The 19357-nt window shown below is 39.7% G+C and overlaps 1 protein-coding gene across 13 annotated transcripts in view; it reads right to left on the bottom strand.

Moving 5' to 3' along the window:
- KAT6B (lysine acetyltransferase 6B) overlaps positions 1–19357 on the bottom strand; it is a 217042-nt gene that overhangs the window by 59006 nt on the left and 138679 nt on the right. For 10 of the 13 annotated variants that reach the window (XM_056531274.1, XM_056531264.1, XM_056531268.1 and 7 more), the window contains 4 exons: positions 18211–18343; positions 8657–9570; positions 742–866; positions 486–601 (listed from right to left, as the gene is read on the bottom strand). In XM_056531274.1, coding sequence (XP_056387249.1) covers positions 486–601; positions 742–866; positions 8657–9570; positions 18211–18343 — 1288 coding nt within the window. The remainder of the gene's footprint in view (positions 1–485; positions 602–741; positions 867–8656; positions 9571–18210; positions 18344–19357) is intronic. The other 3 variants (XM_056531275.1, XM_056531277.1, XM_056531278.1) reach the window with 2 other exon arrangements.

Here is a 19357-nt window from a genome sequence, read left to right as displayed (position 1 = left end):
CAGTATTTCCTGTTTGACTTTTTTTTTTTTTACTACAAATCCCACAATTCCATTTTCCTCCCTCCCACACATCAGCCACCCCACCCATTGAAAAATAAATGAGCTGCAATCAGTGTGGTTTTCAATCAGGGTGCCTGCTGCTGTTGCATTAGTTGCAGAGTGATCCCTCCACCCATTGAAGCAGACAGGCTCCGTGTCATCAGCTGACTAGTGAGTCAGGTCTCGGCCGCATTGCAAGCTGGGAAAAATCTGAGACAACAGTCATTTTGTATGCTGGTCGAAATAAATATTGGAGTGAAAATCACAGAAGAATTGTGAGAAAAAAGTCACACACAGGTACAGACACTATATTATGAACTACACTAACTTTACAGCCCCTGTAGCATAATCAAATAAAAAAAAATCCTGGAATACCCCTTTAAGCAACACAGTACACCATTTAATGTAGTAACTCAAGTAAATCGGATGGGCATTAAAGGTCACACCTTGCATATTCCTGTGGGTAAGGCGAGGAGTACCATGTCTGAATTTCAAATTTTCCAAATTCAATGACTGATGGATATCGGCCAGTGTGGTCACCCGAAGCTTTGCATCCTATTCTCTAACCAAGATGAAAAAAGGACATATTAAAAAGGGCATAATGTGACTGTTCTAATTTAGTTTTTTTTTCTGTCCTGGCAGCAAAGTGCTTAAAGAACTTCAAGTAAGGCAATCCATAGATAAATAACAGGAAATAGTCACCTCAAAAGAGAGCTCACGAGCCTGTCTAAATGTGTCGACATCTTCCTGGGTGACATAGTCTGGCCTTTTTGGAACACAAAATATATCCCATATCTCTTGTTTGATACTCTTCTTCAGGTCAGTATCTGATGTATAAAGGAGAAAGACAACTTAAAACTAAGTTAAAATTACCACATCGAACTGCTTAAGAACATTGTACAAAATATAAATTCTAGTACTTCAAAATCTGATGCAGATCAGGCTACAAAGCCCGTAGTAAAAAGGCATCTGCGAACAAAAGCATTATGGAGATACAGAAGGTAGAATGCACAATTAATTAACCATGTACAATTAGAAGCACAGATTAAGACTACAGAGAAACACTACATTCAACACATTGAAAATGCTGAGGATTACCTGCTTGTTCAGTTTCTGTACAGTGCTTGCTCAGATTAGCCATTATCTGGAAAGTGTAATCTACGTTATTTAATTAAATATAAAATAAGGGATTTCTAAAATGGTCCCTTATGGTATAATAGGATAGAGCAGATAAGTGGGAGCCAAAACCACTGTGGTATACCGATTCACTTTAAAATGTTACTCTGATTATGATCCAGCTGCTGGATCTCTCTTTATATCTCCTGACAACTTCGCAACTGGAGACTAAAGCATTCAAGATATGGATTTACCCTAAGTCCAAAAGACTTGCATGTGACTAAAGGCAAATCCATGTCCTGAACTCTTGAGCAGTTGGCATGTCTCAGCGACCAATATTGTCACTGAACCAACATTGAAGTTATGCTTTAAACCCCTACTAACTTGTTAGGTAGGGCCTACATGGATCTGACTTGTTTTCCCAGCACATCCCACAGATCGGAATGAGATCGAAGGAAATGTAAGGCCACGACAACACCCTGAAACCTAGTTTCATGTTTCTCAAACAATTCCTGAATATAGCTTGTTTAAAAAGCCAACTGCCATTAGTACTTTGTCTTCAACAATGGTAAGGAAAGTTGTATGTGTAAATAAAACAGTTGCAAAAATGCCAGGGCCCATGAAAGAACACTGCCTAGAACACCACATTGGTATTTCTTCCCAAAGTGCATCCTGGTACCCTTTCTTTCACAGACTTAAATTAACACGCACCTTGCCATCCACATAATGTTTAAACTTATCCCCTCCCTATCCTTTGGACAGATATAAAATGTATGATTGTGTGGGGTCTGACCGCTGGCTGTCCCCAGGAACAAAGAGAATGTCAATCCCTGCAAAGTGGTGGACAACATGCCCCCTCAATGTATCTCTATGGGAGAGCCAGAGATACAGCATTCAGGTATCTCTGGCTCTCCTATGGAGATATATGGAGGGGAGCATGCCAGCCACCGCTTCGTGTGGGGGTTGACGAGCTCCACTCCTGGGGAGAGCTAGGGTGCCATGCAAGAGATTGGGGGGGGGGGGGGGGCTTTCAGCCCCAGCGATCAGACACTTCTCACTTTGGATAGGGGATAAGTTGTATGGCATCACGGTACTCCTTTAAGAAAACAGCATTTATCAAACCAGGCCAACTCCTGTCATAGCTCCATGGTCCAGCATACACGTCCATTGTAAGCACTTTCAGTAATGAAATGAATTAAATCTCTATGGCAGAAAACTTTTGTGGCTCTTCGTACTACAATAGCGCTTATGTAAAGCAAGAGCACGAGCAATAGGCTTTGCCATTTTATCTGCTTTAAAACACATCAAATTTATAAATTATGAGGCAGATATACTTAGACCAGTGTATCACACATTGGTCTTAAAGGGGTATTTTCATCTAAACTAAAGTAGTTAAACTTGCAGAACATGTCAAATTAAAGATAGTTTTTTTTACATTCATTGAGTAAATTTGCCACCTTCTTATAATCTTATACACACATCACCAGACCGACCTCATATTCTAGAATGGAATGGTGGTCTGTAAGATAGACAAAGAGCAGAATGCTCTAAATGAACGTATTTACATACATCTTTAATCTGACATGCCCTTCAAATTTAACCATGTTAATTAAGATATGAATATCCCATTAAAGTATAAACTTAGCTGGAATAAATCTAGCTGGAATAAACCTGTTTTGTTATGGGCTCAAGTAAAAACAAATACCGGTAAGAGTAGTTTCTGTTTTCCCCCACCCTATGATGGGAGGGGAGGGAAGAGCGGGAGTGTGGAAGGAACTACTGTCTGCAGGGAATTACTTTCCTGCTAAATTAAATCCTCTGTTGATAAATTCAGCCTAGTGTATAGAGAAGAGAATATAACTCCTTGTAACTGCCCTGAATATCACATTAATAGAAGTTGCAGCCCCAGAGGTAGATACAGCAAGTGGAAATGGCCTCAAACCCAGAAAGCATTTGTTCCTCTGATGCCCGGTAAGCTAACCCAATAGTCTTATCCAACAAGATGCTGTCTTCGAGGATGTAGCCTTTCCCTTATTCAACCCGAGGTTGTTGAGATTTTCTTCATCCCTCAGATGCTTTAAAAATTGTTATCTATGGATAGAAACTGAGCTAATTTATTCTAAAACAGGGCCACATCTGTTCTTAGGTTGTGTGTGTCATTGCAGCTCAGTTCCATTGAAGTGAATGGAGCCAAGTTGCAATACCACTCTGTGTTATCTCTGTGTTGGATCTACCACTCTGTGTTAGCTCTGTGTTTCTATCCCTGCAAAACCCCTTTAAGTCATTGTATTAAAGTCTGTAATTTTCCCCACTCTTCTTGCTGTGGTTACAGCTAGAAGAAAAACTAAGGTAGGGTCATGCATGCCGTACACCATTTGCTGCTGTGTATTTTCCTACTCATTTCAGTCAATTGGTAGCAAAATAAGCTGCAGAATATACGCAGCAAAATAAGGTATGAGTGACCCTACCCTAAAGGGAATTTTTTTTTTTTTTTAAATAAAAAATTTGGAAATTCCTGGTGGCTGGGAGCTCTTGATCACTTCTCCTGATTTATCTCTATTACCAGTCTCAAATTCTTGTCAATTCTTGAAGCAGAAAATACTCCATGTCAGGACCTTCCCATGAAATCTATGGGGTTTGGTATTAGGAAGAATTTCCACATGGAAATTTTGCTTGGAATCTGCCTTAAATTATTTGTGTGCCATCATAGTTTTTTTTGCTTTTATGGCTGGCCAGTGTATGTAGAAGGAACATTTTTTCTAATGTTAGGTTTACACCAGTATTATCTTTTCCATTGTTCTGCTAAGTCACTGGAGCAGAATATTTAAAAATAATATAATATTATAAAATATAATAAAAAGCACCAATCTGTTGAATGCCAGAAACCAACTGCACCTGATGGACTTAAATTACTTTAATGAGATACAATGGATTTCTGTCAGAGTCCAGTACTTTTGATGGAACCTGTTATTAAAAGGGGTACTCCACTGCCCCAACATTCGGGACATTTTGTCCGGAACGCTGTGTGCGGGCTGCAGGGGTTGTAACGCCACGTCCCCTCCCATATACTTGCATTGAGAAGGCGTGGCATGATGTCACAACCCCTGCAGGCCGCACCCAGCGTTCGGAAAAAGATGTTCCGAACGCTGGGACAGTGGAGTACCCCCTTAAGGCAGCCTACAGAATCACCATCACTGGTGTAAACTCAGCCTTACCTCAAATGTCACGCAGTACACATACAGGTGTAACTCAAAAAATTTGAATATTGTGCAAAGTTCATTTATTTCAGTAATGCAACTTAAAAAGGTAAAACTAATATAGGAGAGAGACTCATTACATGCAAAGCAAGATAGTTCAAGCCGTGATTTGTCATAATTGTGATGATTATGGTTTACAGCTCATGAAAACCCCAAATCTCCAATATATTATATGATTTGGGGAGCCACTGTGCTTCATTAAGTCCGGGGTCAACGCATACGTCTACCATGAGATTTTGGAGCACTTCCTTTCCTTTTAAGTTGCATTCATGAAATACAACGAACTTTTGCATGATATTCAAATTTTTCGAGTTGCACCTGCAAGGAGGAGTTCATCTAATGCATTAGAGTATGTTCACACATAGCATATATGCTGCAGATTTCATGCAACAAAAACTGCAGTTACTCTGCATTAAATCTTCACCCAATGAATTGCAGATTTTATGCTGTGTCCAATGATTGAATGAAAAAATAAGTGACTATTAAAACATTACACGCTGCAGATGTTACCTGTGGATATCCTTGAACGAAATCTGCTGTATCTTGATAAAAAATAAATGTATGAACCCCATATCAGCATGGCTTTATGAGGGATCGGTCCTGTCAAACTAACCTGATCAGCTTCTATTAGGAGGCGAGCTCCAGACTGGACCAGGGGGAAATCGCTGGATGTCTTATATCTGGATTTTTCCAAAGCATTTGATATGGTACCACATAAAAGATTGGTGCATAAAATGAGAAGGATTGGGCTGGGGGAGAATGTGTGCAAGTGGGTCAGTAACTGTCTCAGTGATAGGAAACAGAGGTACCACAGGGGTCAGTACTTATTCTGATTGGGTGACTGTTTTCTAGTGGGGTACCATAGGGGTCAGTCGTGGTACCCTGACCCCTGTGGTACCCCACTATATTTAATATATTCATTAATGACCTTGTAGAGGGGTTGAATAGTAAAGTAGCAATCTTTGCAGATGATACTAAACTCTGTAAAGCGGTAAACACTATAGAGGACAGTGAACTATTACAAATGGATCTGGATAGTTTGGGGGTTTGGGCTGGGAAGTGGCAGATGAGGTTCAACACTGATAAATGTAAGGTAATGCACATGGGGAGGAAAAATCCGGGCTGGGATTATGTATTAAATGGGAGCATAATTGGGACGACTGACATGGAAAAGGACTTAGGAGTCTTCGTTAATAATAAATTTAGCTGTAGTGACCAGTGTCGGGCAGCTGCTGCCAAGGCAAATAAAATCAGGGGGGGCATCAATAGGGGCATAGATGCCCACGACAAGGAAATAATTCTACCACTGTACAAATCACTAGTCAGACCACACATAGAATACTGTGTACAGTACTGGGCACCAGTGTACAACAAAGATATAGTGGAGCTGGAGAGGGTTCAAAGACGGGCAACCAGAGTAATACGGGGAATGGGAGGACTACAGTACCCAGAAAGATTAGCCGAATTAGGGTTATTTAGTTTAGAAAAAAGAAGGCTTAGGGGAGACCTAATAACTATGTATAAATATATCAGGGGACGTACAGAGATCTCTCCCATGATCTATTTATACCCAGGACTGTACCTATAACAAGGGGGCATCCTCTATGTCTTGAGGAAAGAAGGTTTCTACACCAGCACAGACGGGGGTTCTTTACTGTAAGAGCAGTGAGACTGTGGAATTCTCTGCCTGAGGAGATGGTCATGGTGAACTCTGTGAAAGAATTCAAAAGGGGTCTGGATGCATTTTTGGAGAGTAATAACATTGCTGGTTATGTATACTAGTTTTATAGGGACAGAAAGTTGATCCAGGGATTTATTCTGACTGCCATATTTGGAGTCGGGAAGGAATTTTTACCTCTAGGGTTTTTTGCCTTCCTCTGGATCAACTCCGTAGGGACTCCTTAGGGTTATAGGTTGAACTTGATGGATTCTGGTCTTTTTTCAACCTTATGAACTATGTGCTATGTGTGAACATACCCTAAGAAATACTCAACTGTCCAAATGCTCCTCCTAAGCAGCTCATGTCAGTGGTTTTGTGTTGCCATGAACAGGCCTTAGCAGTAAAAAAAAGGGGACAATGGAAAATCTCCAGAGGAAAAAAAATATCACATCAATCAGATGAAGAAACTTTGGGTGCGTGTCAATCTCAATTATATAGCTGAATTTTCAGTCAAACATAATATTTAAAAGTTCACATTTAATAAAATCTACGACTGAGGAAATTTTTTTTAATTCAGACTACAAGACTAGGTAAGGGCTAAAAAAAAAAAAAATCAAGTTTACATATATATATATATATATATATATATATATATATATATATTATTATTATTTTTTTTTTACTATGTAAATTATGTCAAAGAATTGTGCGCACAATGACTGTACAGTAGTAAAACACATTCAGCTCCATTCTACATATAGTAACCCATACGGGGCTCTACTACAGGTTTATTGTCCCCTGGAAGCAATGCCTCTACAGGTAAATATTGCCAAAATAAAGTATTAGACGGAGCATGTCACAATCAAAATTGAAAGGCAAGTGCTCTACAGCAGTGCCCCATAAAAGCCTATGGGTGCTGTATTTGGAAATTGTACAGACTTGTATTATGGCTTGTAGGAGCAAGACAGCAGGACAGAGAAAATAACAAATCTGCACAAAATAACGTACAATGTATAACGTTTTTAAGTCACACAAAATTATAGATGGTGTTACAGAAGAATATACTACAATGGAGTGTAAAACTACTACATAATGGATGCAAGAGAGCACAGACTGAAAGGGATGAAAAGCCAGAGGTTGGGGGACAAATAAGTGTTTGAACAAATGGACCAGCCAATAGAAGGGATGAAATTGGCTGGACCAGCCATGCCAAAGAGCCAGATGCAGTTGACACATTGAGACTACAGTAAGGTAAAAGCTGGGCTAAGAGTGTAGGATATGGAGAATAGAGAAAATAATCTCGTCAGAATGTAAGTAACATTTGAAAAGGGTAAATATGTATGAATCAAGGATAAGTTTTTTTTTTTTTTAGCGGGAATTAGAATGGAACAGAAGGAAAATCAGAATTACTTTTTAGCAGGATGATTCTTTGGGACACTACTATTATATTGTTAAAAGAGAGGGATTAGATCTCAGTTACACTTCATCAACAAAAACTAAGCATGGGAGATCCAAGTATCCATTTTATGTAAACTGCATGAACAAACAGTCGAAAAGTTTAACTGTACATTTGATAAGCAGCATTTGCAGGCAATGGAGGTCATTTTGTCAATCATCTCTTTATGTTACAACGGTCTTAGGTATGAAAGTGCAGCATACAAATTCTGTTTCCTTAAGGACAAAGATAACACTATTTTCATATTATTACATTTAGCCCACTAGTTTTTGGGTGCAAACCTATACCAAAAGTGCTGTGCACCCTAAATAAGTAAGATTTTAGAATCAATTTTAAAAAATTAAATAAAAATAAAAAGTCACAGAGATAATGTATAAATGAACTTAGGTTAAAAGCCTTATGGTTGGCAATATGTGACTCTTGTGCCTATGAAAAGACCACAACCCCTCTGCCCAATGAGAGCACTATGGAGTGTTTGATAGCATTTGGGAAGCAACCTGGCTGCAGCCTACTGCTATGGCACTGAAAACAAACATTTTTTTGACAAGAGGAGTTCTGTAAAAAAAAAATTAATCTCTGGTTGGATGCAATAGTTCAGTCTTGTCCAATAAGGAACCAGTGACCAGAACAGGCCTCTTTACAGATACCCCAACAATTCTGAGCTAGAACAAAAATGTACACACGTCTGTCCTTTCTCTAAGCCATACAGCAGAACTGAGCAGGTACACAATACTCTAGCAGCCCTGGCTCAAGAGACAAGAAGAGTCCTGTTTCTAAGGACTTATGAGGGCAGATCTAACTTTCTGTTTTCGAGAGATTAGCACTTCAAGGGTCTATTCAGTGGTCAAACTGTGTCCATTAAGACAATGATAATAGGAGATTGTTAAAATAGTTAACCTAAAAAGGACAATGTTGGTGACATGTTCATTTTAATAAGTAACACATAGGAAGCCTGCAAGCTGTTTTTATCTGACAATGCATACTGGATTTTACAGTAGTGTACAAATGCTCTTTGCAAAGATCAATATAAAGATATATATCAAAAAATACAGAATTCATCTGCAGAAATCCTAAAACAAAGACTAAAAGAAAAAGGGCTATGGAGATGTTTCTTAAGCCTTTGCTTACCATCATCCTGGGTAGGTTTAGTCTTGCTGTCTGCCAGAGTGATCTTTTCTGATGTCATGTCTCTTGCCCCTATGGTTCCTGCTTTATACTTTAACCTGCCTAGCGTCCTGTGTTTTATAAGAAATGATGAACACTTGAATTGAGCAAATGCTTTTAAAGTGCAACCTCGGGATACTGCCCAGCCAGACTGGTTAGAGTGTGGGAGGAGGAGTCTACTCCTAGTTTCCCTCTTGGCAAAGTAGTGGGTTGATGGGAAGAGTCTGCCTTTGCGACGAATGCGTTTTGGAGGTGCATAGTTTGGATGGCTTTTTTGGCGTGGCTGGCCCTGGGTGGCATAGATGTGGGACAGTCCATCAAAGAGCCCTTTCAGTTGGCTGTTACTGGGGAGGCTTCTAAGGGAAGGGGCACTAGAGTGGCTTGATGAACTCTGTGGTGAATTAGATGTGGTAGAATTGCTGGATTTCTGTGAGCCTGGGCTGTAGCCTGACATGGAGGTGATATGTGAAAGAGGAGAAGGAGCAGGTTGTGAAGGCTGAGAGGGACAGTTTAGCTTGTGTTTAGCACCCGTGTCATTAAGTTTTTTCCTAGGTCGGCAGTGCAAAGAAAAGTCTACAATTCGCCTGCGAAATCTGCGTCCCTCAGGTGATGGAGTAAAAAACTTAGTTAGGCCATCAATTAGCCCTTTGGTTTTCTTGTTAACTTTGAGGGGGGAGCAAGTGGAGGTGAAGGTGGAGCTGATGGAATGGGGGCCAGGACGAGTGCGCTCAGTGGCAGCAAGGCTGCAGATGGGGTCCTTCACAGATGCAGCATGACCAGATGGTAGTGTGGTGGTACACATTTTAGTTTTTTGACTCCTACCAGATGGCCCCCTTCCTGGGAAAGAATTCAGAGGAGCCTCTTCATTGGACATACACCTGCAAGAAGCATAAAAAAAACACAGCAGAGATAAGTACTCAACATCAGTAAAGTATACTGATTTGTAAAGCAGATTGGAGACCTATTAAAACAAAGGCCCTTTGGCCATGTTCACAAACAGTATTTTGGTTCCTTTCTTGATTTGTAAGATGGCCCAAAAATAAACCGTTCAAACCTTGGAAAATGAGTGTGCACAAAGACATAGGTTGTCTTAACTTTAGAAACTTGGACCTTAAAAAAATGTATTGGTAAATAAGTCAACAATAATTTAAAAACCTCAGCATGTACACTTACAGGTTCAATTTCAAATAGAACTCTCGGGTGTTATGCAAGAAATACACACTATCAATGATGTCATGTTAACAGCAATAGACAGTAACTAAAAATAATCTGTTTGCTGGTAAAACCAGCTAGCAATGCTATGTCCAGTGAGAGTAGCAACTACATGCTGTTGGTTTCTGATTTATATACTTTGCAGATTCTAGAAGTGACTGCTGGTATTCGGACCATAGAAAAGCCTCCCCAACATTACACATTACCCTGGCAAATTGGTTTTGTCAAGGTTCAGACAGATTGAACCCGCCACATGTTCAAGACCAAAAGAAGAATAAAGAGTCTGTACAACCATCATGAAGTTTATGCCCATTATCTGACATGTTCAATCTAGTAGGGTGAGCCCACACCTGTGTGTACTGATCTGACAGGTCTACATTTTTTTTTTTGTAGATTTGTAAATTACTTTTTTTTAAATTGCAAGTCTTTCAGTTTTTATTATAATTTTTTTAATCAGCTGCTGTATGCTATGGAGAAACTGAGATTTCCTTTCCAGTCAAACATTGTGCTCTCTGATGCAACCTCTGTCCATGCCAGAAAATGTCCGGAGCAGAAGTTTGTTAACCCCTTAAAGGACCAAGCATTTTTTCTGTTTTTGCACTTTTATTTTTTTCTCCTTACCTTTTAAAAATCATAACCCTTTCAATTTTGCACCTAAAAATCCATATGATTTTTTGCACCACCAATTCTACTTTGTAATGACATCATTTTACCCAAAAATCTACATCATTGAGCGACAAAATGGAAGAAAAAACACAATTTTGTAAATTTTGGGGGCTTCTGTTTCTAAGTCATACATTTTCCCGTAAAAATGACACTTTATCTTTATTCTGTAGGTCCATACGGTTAAAATGTTACCCCGCTTATATAGGTTTGATTTTGTCGTAATTTTGGAAAAAAATCATAACTACATGCACGAAAATTAATACATTTAAAATTGTCCTTTTCTGACCCCTATAATTTTTTTATTTTTCCGTGTACGGGGTGGTATGAGGGCTCCTTTTTTGCATCGTAATCTGAAGTTATAATTTTTTATGGTATAAAAAGTGACCAAAAATACGCTATTTAGGACTTTGGAATTTTTTTTTGCGCATACGGCATTGACCGTGCGGATTAATTTACAGGGATGGAATAAAGGCACCTTTAGACACCGCTGTCATTTTTCATCTAAAGGGTTAATAGCCGCACGTCGGCTATTAACGCCGGCCCCCAGCTACAGGAATCAGCTGGGGGCCGGCCGGTATGACGCGGGCTCGAGTCGGGAGCCCGCGTCATACCCAGTTTACGGCACATGGACGAGCATAGACGCCCATGGTCGTTAACGGTTTAAGGGGATTGCGACTGCTCTAGACAGTTCCTTCGTGGGGTGCGAAAAATCCACTGGGTATCATCCTGCTGCTTAAGTGATGACCGGTTTGTTTGTTTTTTTGTTTGTTTGTGTTCATACTTTCCATACTACTAATATTTTAAACCAAACAAAAAAGGCAATCTCAGAGTTTTCATTCCATCTATCAGGCCTAAAAATAGACAGGCCCTTCCTGTTTAGTATGAAAAAAAAACCTTTAGAATTTTCCTTAACATAGGATCCACTACTTATAACATGGTCACAGCTCTGCATGCATAGAAAACTCTCATAGAAATCAATGAGATCCATATTAAAGATTTCTATGATACAAGTGGTTGCTGTAAAGCATATATCTATAGGAATTATGTTGTAGTTAACTCAACAAAAAAAGAAAATTTGGAAATGTTCTTATAAAAGCATACCTCGAATTAGCAAACAAACAATACATTTTTACACATCTTTCTTTAAATGGGTGTACACTTCCTTGCTCTGACTTATAGTAAGAGAACTGGGCCCAGTACAGTTCCCACACAGTTGAGCACTTATAATGCATTGGGCAAGTCTTCAGACCCTTTCACTTTTCTCACAATTCTTGTTAAATTTCTGCACTCCACACCCAATAATGACTGAATGAAAACAGAAGGGTAGAAATCCTTGCCAATTTATTGAAAAGTTTTAAATATTGCATTGGTATAAATATTCACACCCTTTAGCAGTGACCCTCTTCATCTCAAGGACATTTATAAAGTTGTCCCTAAGCCACTCCTGTGTTATCTTGGCTTTGTGCTTAGGGGCATTATCTCGTTGGAGGGTGAACTTCTGGCCCAGTCCAAGGTCCAGAGCACACTGGATCAGGTTTACAATAAATAGGTTGTCCAGGATTAGAAAAATGTTGCTTCTTTCTTGCAAAAACAGCACCACTCCTGTCCACAGGTTGTGTCTGGTATTGCAGCTCAGCTCAATAAAAGTGAATAGAACAGAATCGCAGTGCTACACACAACCTGTGAACAGGAGTGGTGCTGCTTTTGAAGAAACAAGCAGTGTTCAAATCCTGGACAACTCCTTTAAAAATATCTTTGTACTTTGCTCCGTTTAGCTTTCCCTCTCCCCTGACCATTCTACTTCTCACAGCCACTGAAAACACCCCAACAGTATGATGCTGCCACCACCATGCAATACTGTGGGAATGGTAATGGCCAGGTGATGAGCAGTGCCTGGTTTCCTCCATACATAACACCTAGAATTGAGGCCAAACATTTCCCTTTAGGTTTCATCAGACAAGAGAATTTAGTTTTTCACAGTCTTTAGGTGCTTTTTTCAAACTCCAGGCAGCTATTGTATGTCTATTACAGAGGAGAGGCTTCTTCTGGCTGCACTGCCATAAAGCCCAGATTGGTAGATTGCAGCAGCAATGGCTGATCTTCTGGAAGTGTCTCCAATCTGCAGAGGAGCTTTTTGGAGCAGAGCCGGAGTGACCATTGGGTTCATGGTCATCTCTCTTACCAAAACCCTTTTACCTTGATTACTTAAGTTTTGTTGGACAGCCAGCTCCAGAAAGAATCCTAGTTGCGCCAAACTTCTTTCAAATCAAGAATTATAAAGGCCCCTGAGCTCTTGTGAACTTTCAGTGCAGCAGAAAAGTTTTTTTGTACCTTTCTCTAGATCAGTTTCTCCACATAGTTCTACAACTAGTTCTTTTCTCCCTCATGGCTTGGTTTTTGCTCTGAAATGCAATGCAGGTTGTAAGACCTTATAAAAATGACATGTGACTAATCAGGGGGTAGAATCATCTCAAAAGATGATCAAGAGAAATGGGAGCTAAATTTTAAGTGTCAAAGCAAAAAAAAGTCTAATTATGTTTATGAAAAGTTTTTTTTCTTTTAGTAAATTTGTAATGGCATAAATGTTATAAATGGCATAAATATTAAATTACTGTATAGTGTGGAGGGGGAAAAATCCAAATACAGGATAAAAAAAAAAAAAAATTACTAGAAGATCCCTATATTTACATAGAGTTGTTTTAGTTAGGTGATAGCTGGAGAATGGGAGTAGTATTGACAAAAGATCATTCTATCTGACTATTCCCTGAAATGTCATAGAAACTATAAACCCACATATTTTGTAAATGGGAGGATGTCCCAAGAAACTTTAAGGGTACGTTAACGTGTACAGGATCTGCTACATACAGTGGGGAAAAAAAGCATTTAGTCAGCCACCAATTGTGCAAGTGCTCCCACTTAAAAAGATGAGAGAGACCTGTAATTTTCAACTAAGAGAGACATGATGAGAAAAAAAAATCCATAAAATCACAAATCTGATTTTTTAAGAGTTCATTTGTAAATTATGGTGGAAAATAAGTATTTGGACAATAACAAAAGTTCATCTCAATACTTTGTCATTGCCAACAAAGGGTAAATAACAGAGGTCAAACATTTTCTGTAAGTCTTCACAAGGTTTTCACACACTGTTGCTGGTATTTTGGCCCATTCCTCCATGCAGATCTCTTCTAGAGCAGTGATGTTTTGGGGCTGTCGCTGGGCAACACAGACTTTCAACTCCCTCCAAAGGTTTTCTATAGGGTTGAGATCTGGAGACTGGCTAGGCCACTCCAGGACCTTGAAATGCTTCTTACGAATCCAGTTTGTGTGTTTGGGATCATTGTCATGCTGAAAGACCCAGCCACATTTTCATCTTCAATGCCCTTGCTGATGGAGGGAGGTTTTCACTCAAAATCTCAAGATACATGGCCCCATTCATTCTTTCCTTTACACTGTTCTTGTGTTCATTTTGACACCACGGAATGAGATCTTGCGTGGAGCCCCAGATCGAGGGAGATTATCAGTGGTCTTGTATATCTTCCATTTTCTAATAATTGCTACCACAGTTTATTTCTTCACACCTGGATGCTTGCCTATTGCAGATTTGGTCTTCCCAGCCTGGTGCAGGTCTATAATTTTGTTTCTGGCATCCTTTGACAACTCTTTGGTCTTGGCCATAGGGGAGTTTGGAGTGTGACTGTTTGAGGTTGTGGACAGGTGTCTTTTATACTGATAACAAGTTCAAACAGGTGCCATTAATATAGGTAACAAGTGCAGGACAGAGGAGACTCTTGAAGTTACAGGTCTGTGAGAGCCATAAATATTGCTGGTTTGTAGGTGACCAAATACCAATTAGGTTACCAATTAAGAGGAATTTACCTATTAATTAATTAATTAGAAATCCTCCAATGTGATTTCCTGTATTCTCCCCCCCCCCCCACTATGTCTTCTCTTAGTTGAAGTGTACCTATGATTAAAATTACAGGCCTCTCATCTTTTACAGTGAGAGAACTTGCACAATTGGTGGCTGACTAAACACCTTTTTGCCCCACTGTATTTGATATTGTCATTTAGGTTACATTGAAATCTTCAGCAGATCCTTTAAAGGTATGTTCACATGTTAAGGATGTATGATCAGGGCACCCATAGCTATTTCCACTTTAAACAGACCTACAGAAGAACATAAAAATACATCTACTTGAAAGATCAGGTGAGGAAATTTAAGCTTAATGTAAATTTTAGGAGCGTATTCACACATTCCTGTATCAATCCAGTACTTTACTTTGCTTCCTTCCTGGACTGCACTATTTTTTTAAATCAATTAAATGTTTATCAATTCAAGATTTCTCATAGGAATTCAAGTTCGAGGAGGTGGAATCACTGTGGGTAGAATTACAAAAGGAGGGAAATACTGAAAAAATAATATTTGGGGTAATCTACAGACCCCCTAATATCACTGAAGAGATAGAAGTTCGGCTTCATAAACAAATAGAGAGGGCCGCCCGGGCAGGTGCAGTGGTAATAATGGGAGATTTTAACTATCCAGATATAGATTGGGGTCCGGGGTTGGCTAAAACTACAAAGGGGCGACAATTCCTAAATTTATTGCAGGATAATTTTATGGGCCAGTTTGTGGAGGACCCAACAAGAAGTGATGCCTTGTTGGATCTGATCATTTCCAACAACGCAGAGCCGGTTGGTAATGTAACTGTGCGGGAAAACCTTGGTAATAGCGACCACAATATAGTTACTTTTGACTTAAAATGTAGAAAACAAAGACAGGCGGGGAAGGCAAAAACATATAACTTTAAAAAGGCAAATTTCCCTGGGCTGAGGGCTGCACTACAGGACATAGACTGGGGGGAGGTGTTGTCAAATACTGATACAGAAGGTAAATGGGACATCTTTAAATCAACTCTAAATAACTATACATCTAAATATATACCAAAGGGGAACAAATATAAACGATTAAAACTAAATCCTACATGGCTGACACATGATGTTAAAAGAGCAATAAACAACAAAAAAATAGCCTTCAAAAAATACAAATCTGATGGGTCAGCGATAACATTTAAACAGTACAAAGAGCTTAATAAAATCTGTAAAAATGTAATAAAAACAGCAAAAATTCAAAACGAGAGACAGGTGGCCAAAGAAAGCAAAACTAATCCTAAATATTTTTTTAGATATATAAATGCAAAAAAAAACAAGGACAGAGCATGTAGGACCCCTTAATAATGATAATGGGGAGGTTGTCACAGGCGATCAAGAGAAAGCGGAGCTACTGAATGGGTTCTTTAGTTCTGTATACACTATGGAAAAAGGAGCTGACATTGGCCAGGTCAGTGCTGGTAACACATCATGTAATGTACTGAACTGGCTTAATGTAGAGATGGTACAAGGTAAGTTAAGTGATATAAATGTAAGCAAATCCCCAGGGCCGAATGGACTACACCCAAGAGTTCTTAGAGAGGTAAGTTCAGTAATATCTGTACCCCTGTTCACGATATTTAGAGATTCTCTGGTGTCTGGTATTGTGCCAAGGGACTGGCGCAAGGCGAATGTGGTGCCAATCTTCAAAAAGGGCTCTAGGTCTTCCCCAGGAAACTATAGACCGGTAAGTTTAACGTGCATTGTGGGTAAATTGTTTGAAGGACTTATAAGGGATTACATACAGGAATACATAGGGGATAATTGTATTATAAGTGATAGCCAGCATGGGTTTACTAAGGATAGAAGTTGTCAAACCAATCTAATTTGCTTTTATGAAGAGGTGAGTAGAAGCCTTGACAGAGGAATGGCTGTGGATATAGTGTTTCTGGATTTTGCTAAAGCGTTTGATACTGTCCCTCATATACTGTCCCTCATAGTTAAGGTCTTTGGGTTTGGAAATTTTAGTTTGTAACTGGATTGAACACTGACTCATGGATCGTACCTAGAGAGTGGTGGTCAATGATTCGTACTCTGATTGGTCCCCGGTTATTAGTGGTGTACCCCAAGGTTCAGTACTGGGCCCGCTGTTGTTTAATTTATTTATCAATGATATAGAGGATGGTATTAACAGCTCTGTTTCTATCTTTGCAGATGACACCAAACTTTGTAGCACGGTACAGTCTATAGAGGATGTGCATAAGTTACAAGATGACTTGGATAGACTAAGTGTCTGGGCATCCACTTGGCAAATGAGGTTCAATGTGGATAAATGTAAAGTTATGCATCTGGGTACTAATAACCTGCATGCATCGTATGTCTTAGGGGGGATTAAACTGTCAGAGTCACTGGTAGAGAAGGATCTGGGTGTACTTGTAGATCACCGACTACAGAATAGCATGCAATATCAGGCTGCTGCTTCCAAAGCCGGCAGGATATTGTCATGTATCAAAAGAGGCATGGACTCAAGGGACAGGGACATAATACTCCCCCTTTATAAAGCATTGGTACGGCCTCACCTGGAATATGCTGTTCAGTTTTGGGCACCTGTCCATAAAAGGGACACTGCGGAGTTGGAAAGGGTGCAGAGACGCGCGACTAAACTAATATGGGGCATGGAACATCTTAGCTATGAGGAGCAATTAAAGGAGTTACAATTGTTTAGTCTTGAGAAGAGACGTTTAAGGGGGGATATGATAAACTTATATAAGTATATTAATGGCCCATACAAAAAATATGGAGAAAAACTGTTCCAGGTTAAACCCCCCCAAAGGACGAGGGGGCACTCCCTCCGTCTGGAGAAGAAAAAGTTTAGTCTCAAGGGGCGACACGCCTTCTTTACTGTGAGGACTGTGAATTTATGGAATGGTCTACCTCAGGAACTGGTCACAGCAGGAACAATTAACAGCTTTAAAACAGGATTAGATACATTCATGGAACAAAATAACATTAATGCTTATGAAGAAATATAAAATCCCATCCCTTCCCCAATATCGCGCCACACCCCTACCCCTTAATTCCCTGGTTGAACTTGATGGACATATGTCTTTTTTCGACCGTACTAACTATGTAACTATGTAAGTTATACACTGAATTGAAGCAATTGTTTTATTATGATAAATTATCTCCCTATGACTATTGTCATTCATCAGAACTACCAGCATATAATATTCAATTTCCCCTTCAGAGGCATCTGCTGGCTACGGCTTTTCCTGTGAATATCTGTAGTTTTGCTCCAGTGGCAGCATTTTTAAAAGGGGTTTTAGAAAAAGGGCAGATTCGGTACTTTATTGTCATCACTGATTTTAAGTGGAAAGAAATGAAAGAATATGCACCCCCTTCTCGAAATCTTTTAATCGACGTATCACCATGGAACCTGCACCCTATCAGTTTTAATTGCTGGACTGAAAAATGTGGTCTGCTCCGGTTTTTAGTCCGGCAATAAAAAAGAGCCGACCGAAGTCACTATCAATCTCCATTGGGCTCCGGTGCGGGTCTGACGAGGAGACAGTGATGGCCGTTTTTCATTTCCCTGCCTTTTATTTTTCAGCAGCCGTATAGCAATATCGTCATGGGAATGCACCCTTAGCAGAAACAGTGTTTAAAATTCCCATAGAAAAGGAGTATGCGTATTTTTTGCCATCTAGTGTGTAAAGATATGTACATTAATATTTAATAGGATGAGTAGGTAGTCAAACTGTGCGAAGACTTACAACATTCGTTGTTTTAGTTTGTTTTTTGGTCGACCCATTGGTTTCGCATATCGCCTCTTGATCTGAGCAGCTTTTTCTTGAAGAATCTTACGCCCCTTCTTTTTTGGCTGGCAGACTTGACAAATCCACATACCTAAAGCAGACAGAACTACATAATTATACCACTAGGAATGTCATTATCAGTGCCAAACTTACTCAAGAGTAAACCTGTGACTGACATGTAACAGTACAGTAGTACAACAGCATATGGATACAGTACATACATTCTACAACAATAGCATCTCTTTTTATTTGTTGAATAAATTATGCTGGGAGAATTCTTACATTCAGCCTCAAATAAACCCCCTAACTGTGTGCTTGGGCTCCTAAAAAAGGACAATACAGTTTTGTCTGACTTAGGCAACAGGGAGAACAGCTATTGTCTTCTGCTTCTCCAGTCAGTTCAGGCTGAGAAGAGATCAAATAGAGTAATATAACTAGAGATGAGCGAATTTTCGAAAAATTAGATTCGTCCTACTTGCCAAATTTTCTGAAAAAATGTGTCTATTTCTGGCCTACAGAGAGGCTCAATAGGGTTGTAGAACACTTTGCTTTGTCCTAACATGCATAGGGAGTGGGCTGTGTTAGTGAAATAATATTGTTATTCAGTATGACATGCAGATTACAGGCATTAATTTAATTTGAATTTATTTAAATTTTCTGATTACCCATTCTGGTGAGCATCGAGCTGGCGGTGCATCGTGAGGCGAGCTACCACCTGTTCCAGCCCCTGCCTCTCAGTGCACCCCCATACTCTGAGTGTCCATTTGAAAAAGGGAGGGACTGCAGTACCAGCAACTTGGACAGGAGCACATTCAGCTTCTGTGCCATTGGATAAAAGGGCGCATGAAGCTAGAAGGCTGCAGTGAAAAAGCTTGTACTTGAATCTTAAAATCAAGCTGGTGGTCCTCCGCCAGGCGAGATACCACCTGTTCCAGCCCCTGCCTCTCAGTGACCCCCTGAATGTGAAAGTGCAAATGAATCATTTAATCAGTTATGGTTCATTGTTATCGCTCCAAGCTGTTTTATTGGATTTTTGTGATAATTCCACAGGTAATATGATGGCGATGACCATAGGGCCTCAGTCTCGGTTGGACTATGGCCCCCA

This window comes from Hyla sarda, chromosome 7 (assembly GCF_029499605.1).
Source record: "Hyla sarda isolate aHylSar1 chromosome 7, aHylSar1.hap1, whole genome shotgun sequence".
NCBI classification, from domain to species: Eukaryota; Metazoa; Chordata; class Amphibia; order Anura; family Hylidae; genus Hyla; species Hyla sarda.
Note: the sequence above shows the minus strand (reverse complement) of the source record. Positions and strands in the feature narration are given on the sequence as shown.